At 45.3% G+C, this 9,469-nt stretch overlaps 1 protein-coding gene across 1 annotated transcript; it reads right to left on the reverse strand.

Moving 5' to 3' along the window:
* Nucleotides 1-991: 991 nt before the first annotated feature.
* On the reverse strand, nt 992-7,467 carry PPP1CC (protein phosphatase 1 catalytic subunit gamma; the record flags this gene model as incomplete). The annotated part of the gene is made up of 6 exons (XM_027878682.1): nt 992-2,242; nt 2,687-2,821; nt 3,203-3,426; nt 4,375-4,479; nt 6,039-6,269; nt 7,323-7,467. Coding segments are annotated over 6 exons (930 nt in total), but the record flags the coding sequence as incomplete, so codon positions are not given.
* Between the last annotated feature and the right edge of the window lie 2,002 nt (nt 7,468-9,469).

Raw genomic sequence — 9,469 nt, forward strand, 5'->3', positions numbered from 1 at the left:
CTGTGTCACCGAAACTGCCTCTGAGGAGAGAAAACAAGTCACAGAGGACAAAGGTGTGACACAGCCGGCACAGCAGGGCTGGGGAGCAAGGAGTGACCAGGCACAGCCCCGCTCGCTCCAGCAATGACAGACTACAGGACATTGTACAAGGAGGGAGAAAAATCACAGAGCCCCAAGGGAAACCACAAGTGTGATTTAAAAGGTGAAAGTTTGTGACACCTGATAAAAGGAGAGCATAGCGGCTAGCAAGGAGTTTTTGATTAATTAGCTGTAGAGGGAGGGGGGAAAAGGTCTTCAGAGCAGGGAAATGGCTCTTTGATTCAGAGAAATACATTAAAAAATAAAATCAATGGTTGGGGACTGGCCAGAAAATGTATTTATGGTGAGAAAGTCCCACTCACTCCCAACGTGGAGCGGATCTGGGTGGGACAGCAGGACAGAGCCAGTGTGAGATGTGAGCTGGGCATTCCCGTGACAAGCTTGTTTCTCAGCGGATGCAGCAGCGCTGCAGCTGCTGTGGTGCTGTGAACAAGCCGCCTCCTCTGAGTGCTCAACATCCCACACCGTTTTCCACAAGGCCACAGGGGACCCAGGCTGTTCCTGGCACACACCTCACCCACACCACCAACCCACCCGTGGCAGCCGGCACACACTGGCACTGACAAAGTACTCCCAAGTTCCCCATTTCACCGGGAATTCAGTTCTCTAATTAGGAACCAGAGAAGTTATCTTGTCCTCAGCTCTACCCCTCTCAGAGCAGCCCTCGTGTTCAAGGCCAGCCCTGCTCAAAGCACAAAGCAACGAACACGAGCCCAGCGTGGCCTCCCACGCCCGTGGGAGCACGGGCTGTGACAACACCAGCTCTGCCACCACTGTCACCAACACATGTCACTGGGGGAGCTGCACCCCCTGGGGGACCCAGAGCTAAAACCAACACTGCTGTTTAAAATCCCCCCTCTTGCAGCTCAGACAAATCCAAACCGAGAATCCGTGGGTTTCCAGAACAATTTATTTCTCTAAGTCAGGCCCTTGGAGAACAGGGTCTAAGCTGTGATAAACCAACACGGAGAAGATTTAACAATTTCATCATTTAATAAGTGATTATCACTACATGGTATTGTACACTGTCATCTGTTCAAAAAAGATCAACAGCTTTTAAAAAACAAGATTCTGTGAGATATTTATATAAACCAGTGATCAAGAGTAACACCTCTGGTTGGCTTATCGAGTTTCTGGGTTTCTTTGTCGAACAAAGTCTTTAGGCTGAAACGCACAAACCCCTTCCGGCAGATCCTGAGCCATTTCTGTCCCTGCCCTGGGACTGCTGTCTCAGCACTACGATCTGCTCCACGGAACACAAGGAAACTGTACAAAATGTGTTCACTCTGAGCATGGACAAGTGTTTATGTGCTATTTCCAGCCAGGACTTCCTTTGCTCTCCGAGAGGAAGGTGTGGATGGGAAGCCCGGCCAACTCGGCGGGAGGGTTGTGTACAAACGGGTTTCTAAGCGAACTTTGGCTTCAGGAAAGAGACACAAACACTTAAAATAATGGCTTTAATTGTCATTTGAAGTATAAGGAGAGGACCGTGTGTCTGAATTAAATATACATCCTACCAGTGATGCTGGCAAGGTTGACGGTTATTCCTAATGTCAACAGCAATAAAAACTAGAGACAAGACATTAAAAGAAAAGCAATCCCTTTAAAACAAACCTTTAAAACAAAATTTAACGTAAAAAAAAAAAACAAGTTCACAGTGGTTTGTATATAAACAGTATGTAATCGCTGACAGGAACAAACCTCTACTCTCACAGCACACGAGTGCCCTCTTCAGATCCTAAAAACAAGATTCACACTACTCATGGTACAGCCCCAGCAGCCGTGCCTTACCCGGCTGGCAGGGGGTGCTGTGCAGCTGTAACACCGACAAAAGGGGACTCGGAAACTCTTTTTTTTTTTTTTTTTTTTTTCCTGGGAGGGAGGAAAAGTCTTTCATTCGCTGTTACAACCAGCAAATGCCATTCATCAAATGGAAAAGGAAAACCACAAACACGTTATCTATTTTGAGCAAGCTGAACAGCACAACATGACAGGTTTAAAAATGGAGGTTATAGACTATGATACAAGTCCCAACAAGGCAGAGCCAAAGTGACTATTTCTTGGCTTGTTTTGTGATCATACCCCTGGGAGGTGTTACGGGTCTGCTGGAATTGGGCTTCTTCTTCTCTGCAGGTTTCAAGATCTGAAAAGACAGTGATGTCATTTAGCAGAAGGTTTTAGCTGTTTTCCAGTCAAATTTTCATATTCAATAACTGACTCAAAGGTGTTTTATGGGTCTTCTGGACAAGGCTAAACATTCCCAGAATTCCCTGTGTTTCCTGCTCTGAGCTAGGCCAGGGTTTGGAGCGGCCGATCCCAGAGCCCACACCAGTGGGAGCAGGCTGACAGCCAACAGCTTTGCCTGAGTGATTTAATTCCAGGGTAAAACAGATCATTTAATCACACCAGCACGGGCTTATCACATTTCTGAAGATGTGATTGCAAACACTGCCCTGTCTACACGTGACAGTTGTAAAGATCTATTTGGAACAATTATTGTATTCAACAATAAAGCATCGATGCAAAATTCCACAAATTTAACATGTGACCTCACTGACTAGGAGGGAAAAATGTTTAGCTACTGTACCTGGAAGGAGCACATTAGTGTTTCATCCACACTCATCATGGCACCCGCGTTATCAAATTCTCCACAGTAATTCGGGGCAGAAAAGAGAGTTACCAACTGCCTTTTTGCAAAGAACTCGTATCCATCTTCAACAACCTTCAGAGAGAAAAGCAGCAGTGTTAGTCTGGGCAGATTCTTCCTGCCAAGGTGCAAAGCAGCTTTACCAGAGGCAGCAGCTGAAAGACTGGCTGTGTTTAAGGAGCACGAGTTTCAAAATTTTATACCAAAACTGGAGCATCACAAGAACCAGTTCAGCAATAGAGACCATTAGTACTGAGAAAACTCTTGTTCAAGAGAGCCAGTTTTTATGCGTTAAGGAAAAATGTTCATTACAAGGGCTGTTAAACACTGGGACACACACACAGAGATCCACAGCACTTCGGGCTGAGCACGTGTGTGCGGAGCTGGACCAGGGGAGCACCTCAGGTTCCCCTGAACCTAAACTATTCTCTGGTTTAAAGGACAAAACGAAAATACCTGATGAGCTCTACATATGAGATCCAAATCATGTTTGTGGAGAAACTTAGCAACCACTTCAGCACCAAAAGTGAAGGACACTCCTCTGTCATTTTCACCCCAGCCCAAGACATCCTTGTCAGGGTCAGACCACAGGAGGTCACACAGCAGACCCTGGTCTGGTACATCAGTGGGCCGCATGATTCGTCTGATCTGCTCCATCGACTGCAGGTCTGGTGACAAACCTGTCAGAGGTAAGACACACACACAGAGTCCACATGTCAGTCCAGCTCTGCTCTGCAGGACTGACGTGTTCCTTCAGGACAAAAATACTCTGTATTCCAAGTGATTCACCACTGCCATTTTACGCAGTTCAATGGCGGAATTAACCGGCATTTTTTTAATCCAGTGTTGGTTTGAAGGCATTTGTAACAGAAGACAAGTCACTTCCTAGGAGATTTACTGGAAGCAAGATAAGCAAAGCCATTTCCACGTTTTACAGGATTACAATAATCTCAATAATATTGGGCAAGTGTCTGATAAAAGAGCTGTTAAGTAAAAGAGGCATTTACACCAGAAATCATAGGGTACGTTTACTGTGATGATCAGGCCTAGTAAGATGAAACATGGTATCGAGGCAATCTCATATCGTTCTTCACTGATGTGTGTCCCTGGGCAACTGTAATGGCTGGCAAGTGATGAAACATTCAAGGTGCAATATGTATTTTACGCCCTCAGAAAGCTGCACGAAGCAGGTACCACAAGGTGTAAATCCATCAGTACAAATTAAACCTGCCAGGTCGCGGAGGGCTTTGGGCAGCCTGAGCTGGTGAAAAAGGCACCCCTGCCTGTGGCAGGGGGTTCTACTCAGTGATCCTCAAAGGTGCTTTCCAACCCACGCCACTCTGATTCAGAACAAACTCCTAATCATAAGTCTAGAAACCCCTACAAGAATATTTTACTCAGGAGGAGAGTCGGTTAAACACACCTTTTAGTGGAAAAGGAAAAGCAGATCATTGTGTCCCCAGCTCTGTGATTCACAGAACTGACACTCTTCAAGCCCAACCCTTCCTCATACAAGGGCCAAGAGAAAAACCTCTGTAGTTTTGAAGCTTCAGCAATGTAAACATGGAAATGCCAGGACTGATACTGAGTATCCAGTTCCTCAAGTATCACCTAAGGACCCAACTTACCCCCGTGACAGCAGAATATTTTCTCATCCACAATAGCTGCAATTGGTAAACAGTTAAAACAGTCTGTGAAGGTTTTCCACAGCTTAATGTTGTATCTTCTCTTACCTAGAAGAGATTTGGGAGAAAAAGGTCAATATGCTTTTCTAACACCACAACCAACCTAACATGGCTGCCTTAAGTTTACTGAGACTTGCAAAAAGTCAACCTATACACAATTTATCTTCTGACACCCACTGACTTATTTCACTGCTTCAAAGACAGTTGCAAAGGTCTCTCATTGTGGCAGAGCTCTGAGATCAGCACAAGTCTGTTCAACGGGGTGGCATTCCCCTGTTGGCAGCCAGAATCTCCAGTCCCAACTTTGCATTGGAAAATTATCCCTTGGAGAATTTCAGAAAATCTTGCTGTTTCCTTCAAGGGAAGGCAATTTTCAAGCAACTCTTGAAAAGCACATTTTCTTTAAAATTCTCCTTTACCACATAAAGTCACTCTCAGCAAAGAAACAGGACTGAAGAAATGAAAAGAGGGACTGAAAAACGAAACAGGGACTGAAAAACGAAATCGCTACAGTTTTACAAATTTCAAAAGGACTCTCCCAACAGACACAAACCCTGAACGTTTTGTGATCTATGACTAAGGCTGTGATTAATCTCTGAAATACCACACACATCTTTGTTTCCTCACTGGAGGAGAACAAGACGTGGAGAGCACACCTCGTAAGCTGCAAGCCAAGTATGTCGCACCACACAAGTTGTGACGTGCTTCAGTGCACAATTAATTTAACAGCATCATCTCCTCTACCTCAGCTGGATTAAGTCACATCTTTTGAAACAGGAACATACATTCCTACTTCACAGCAAAATGGCTTGTTGTGCTCTGGTGATGTCTCTGCACAGCCCCCATTACACCCCTGGCAGAGCCAGCGCCGGTGACGGCACAGCCACCCCATGTGTGCTCAGAAGGAGCCAAAGGATCCAAATAAACACCAGCACTTCCTTCATCAGCAGGATGACACACTGCTCCAGGCAACACCTCCCGCAGCTGAAGGCACCTGCTGACACACCAAGGAGCTGGTGCTCAGCCCAAGCACTGCCACACCGATGGCTGCACAGCTCTGCCCCGCTGAGGAAAGGGGACACTGCTGTTGGCCAGAGCAAGAGCACACGGTCCAGCTGCACCAGGAGGGACCACCTCTGGGGGCTCTCTTTCAACTCTACAGTTACAGGTTTTAGGATGAAATAGGCTGCAAGCACTGAAACACAAGCACAGCAAGAGCAGCTCTCACAATGATACAGCATCATCCTCAGATGATGAAAAGAAATGGAGATGAACTTTTGTGAATAACACATCAAGTTACATTCTCTCATCTCTCATTAGATGGCCTTATCTTCTGGATTTTACTACTGAGAACTTTTAGTTAACGTAGCAGCCAATAAATAAAATTCCACAGCTGGTTGCTGATTTGTTTGTGAGGATCAGACTCCAACAGGATCAGGGAAAGGATACGCTTCCCCTTCCTAAAATGGGCCAAGGGCCCCTCTGAAGAGCACATGTGAGGGGGCACTGCAAGTTCAGCCAGAACCATCTACCACTGCAACACTGGCACCTCCTCCCCTGCTGTCTCCAGCCAGAGAGGCTGTCACTGTAATACATCTGTTACTCACATTCATCATAAAACCCATAAATTCTATTGATGCTGGCACATTCGTGGTTCCCTCTGAGGAGGAAGAAATTCTCTGGGTATTTGATTTTGTAGGCCAACAGAAGACAAATTGTTTCTAAAGATTGTTTTCCTCTGTCAACGTAATCTCCGAGGAACAGGTAGTTGCTTTCTGGTGGAAAACCTCCATATTCAAAGAGTCGGAGCAAGTCATAGTATTGTCCGTGGATGTCACCTGCAATGAGATTCAGACACAACACAGAAGTGACCCTTCACTGCATTCTCTGATTGATTCCAGAGAAAGAACAAATGAAAGATGCTTCAGGAAGAAAAGAGCTTGCAGTTACATAGTGCCCATAATGCCCTTAAAATTACAGTTCATGTACAATAATCACGTTTTAAGTCTGACATCTATGCAGTGCAATGGTTAACAGCACGAAGAAGTAGCTACTTAAAAATATTCCCTTGTAGAAAACAAAATGAAGGTTCCAAGAAACCAACTGTGTTTTCTGGAAACAGTAATTCAAATTCTAGCAGTGAAGTAGCATCGAAAATGAAATTGGTATTTCTGCCTTTAGTTTAAATCATGGGTTTGTTTCTGACAAGCAGAACACTAAATCATGATTTTAGACTGCTCAGGTTATAAATATTGAACAAGCTGCTTCAATTTGAAGTGAGTCCTCAGTGTTAGAATAGGATAAAATACCGTTTGCTGGAAGCTTTCTAAAGTGCATTTATTGAGGCTTTTATGTTGACATTCTTCATTCTTTTAGCATAAGCAGACATGTACGTGTGTGAAAATGAGCAGTGCTGTCTGCAAGTGTGGTGAAACTGAACTAGAGAGCAATTCCAAGAAACAGGAAAGAAATTTAAGTTTCCAGCAGGATTTTAAAATACTGTCAAACCACTGTTCAACTCTGTACAGCAGCTACAATAAACTACTGGAGTTCTTCACTGTTTCCCCTCGTTCAGTCACAACTGGGCCAAACATTATTTAATTGATACAGAAAACTCCTTTCCAAAACTTCCTGTGAATCCCTTCCCTGAGACCTGGTGAAACTGGACCAGTTACTTTTTGGAATATTTTGGTCCCTCCTCCAACTCCCACACGTTACCTCCTCCCCATTCCTCTGCCCTACGTATCCAGCAGGGTTTTATTTTCCCTTTTGCTATAATTATTTATTAGTTCCACTGTTAGTAAGTGAAAGTAGCATCCAGTATTTGTTCTCTAAGGTCTGCATTGACCTGACACACCCCCAAAGACCAACCCAAAAATCACAGTACTCACCACAGATTTTCAGTGGAGCTTCAAGTTCTAGCAGAATAGGCTGACTCAGAAAGATTTCTCTGGATTTCAAGCACAGTCCTCTAATTTCATTCTCCTGGAGTTGCACGTTCTTGCCTGGCTTTGATCCCCGCACTGTCAGAAGGAGTTAGAAGTCAGTTATCCAGAGCAACAACATCCCCAGGGTTGTGTTAAGAGCCTGAGTAAATGCCAGTGCAGCACTGCAGGAGAAGGTACCAGGGTAGGATGAGGTAGAGGTGGAACAGCGGGGCTGTGCTGCAGGCAAAGGTGAGCGAGTTCTCCTCCAGTCCTGGGTTACTTTCACTGAACAGAATCCATGGCTCAACATTTCCCCCGTTCAGTGGCACATTTTAAACAGCAGCAGTTTAGTTCTATTTTAGCTATAAACCCATCTTGGACAATGTGACTATACATATTTTATTTCTTTAATGAAGCAGTTACACACTTGAAAGCTGCCTGAACCTGAGGAAAGGGCGGCTGCCATTCAATCCCCACAGCACAGCTCAAAGGTGTGAACTCCCCCCTAAACCAGCACATCAGCTGCCCCATAAATCCTGACTGCCCCGTTCTACACTGCAGATGCAAAGGTGGAAAGTAAGGAAGAACATGACTGGAAAGCCAGGACTATCCTTAAGGAAACAGTTTTGGATCACAAAGACAAAACATCTCTCCTTGTCACTGCCTTTTGAGCACAATAAGAGGAGTGAGCAGATCTACGTCCCAGCCCCAGGCCACTTCACTCTCCCAACTCCCCTCCTTCCCACCCCTCCATCACCTCTCCAATCTCCCCCACTGCAACAATTCCTAACAGTTGGTTCCCTTTAACACCCATTAAAGCTTCCTGCTCTGGACAAGGACACCAGATTGGCCTGAACAAGTTTCACCCCCCTCTTTGCGTTGCCCAGAAATACAGAGGACATTTCTACAGCAGCAATGCTGTAACTATGGCCCAATTGGCACCCAACAGCATTTATCAGGGTTGGGATAAGACTAAATAAAAACATTTCTGAGTATGCCATTACTGGTGAAGCTTATTTTTATTTGGCATCAAAACCAGTGATAACACGGAACACTGATAAAGCTGAAGGGGAAAAAAAGCACCGAGAGCAGCAGTCACTGCCCACAATGTAACCCACTGGTTTAGCTGCATCAAAGCCAAAGGAGCTGAGAATTTGAGCCTCAGCTGCCTGGAAATGCTCTGCCAACACTTCCAGAAACAAAACCACCACACTGGTAAGGCTGCCCAGTTAAGGTGACTTACTGTGAGCAGCTCCTATTGCACTGAGACTGAAGAATCTACGCCCCATCCAAAAAGGTTTGGGTTTAATTGTAAAAAAAGCAAGCAACAAGCCTGAATCCTTCCAAATACGTATGCAGTATTATCTTCCTGAATTCCTAAATAACCTCTTAGCCAGCTACCATGTCAGCCTAATTCCCTGGGCACTGTTTAACCCCAGTGAGAGATGTGGAAGGTGCAGATGACTCAAATCCCTGCAGTGCCACTGTGGGCCTTGTGTTGTGTGGAGCCAAGTGAGAAGTGCAGCAGGGAGGGGCTGAGGGTGCTCGGGGCGTGTTTCAGGAACAGCAAGAACAGACACACTCGTGTTCCAATTTCTCATCAGCACAGAAGCTTCTGACTTTTAGGCAAGCCCCTGCTCAAGAGCAGAAATCATTGTTCAGTCAGTGTGCATCTTATCCAGACCATGAATAAAATAATGACTGGGCAATATCCCTACATAAAATCACGTGTCAGACACAATCCCTACCGACCCCACAGTGTTATCCCTGACTCCCAGAGACCCCAGGCACGGTGGCACCAGCCACCCTACAGAACCACAACACCCTAAACCACCCCACCTTCCCTCAAACAAGCCTCCAAATGAAACCTTGGTTCAAATTACAACCTATACTGATGGTGACACGATTGTAGGTCAGAAGTCAGGGCTTAAACACTGTTATCTCTCCAGCAATTCGTGCTCCTTTACTCCTCCCTGCCCACCACTGCCATTCCAGCACTGGAATTACCCCTGCACTTCATGTCTTCCATTAAAATATCTGAAGTAATGAAGCATATAAATGGAAGTTAAATCTTTGTCACAGCAGTTTATCACGCATGAGGCTTTTCATCC

Source organism: Empidonax traillii, unplaced genomic scaffold (assembly GCF_003031625.1).
Source record: "Empidonax traillii isolate 1590-97213 ecotype Southwest subspecies unplaced genomic scaffold, ASM303162v1 scaffold43:size1863611, whole genome shotgun sequence".
Classification (NCBI taxonomy): Eukaryota; Metazoa; Chordata; class Aves; order Passeriformes; family Tyrannidae; genus Empidonax; species Empidonax traillii.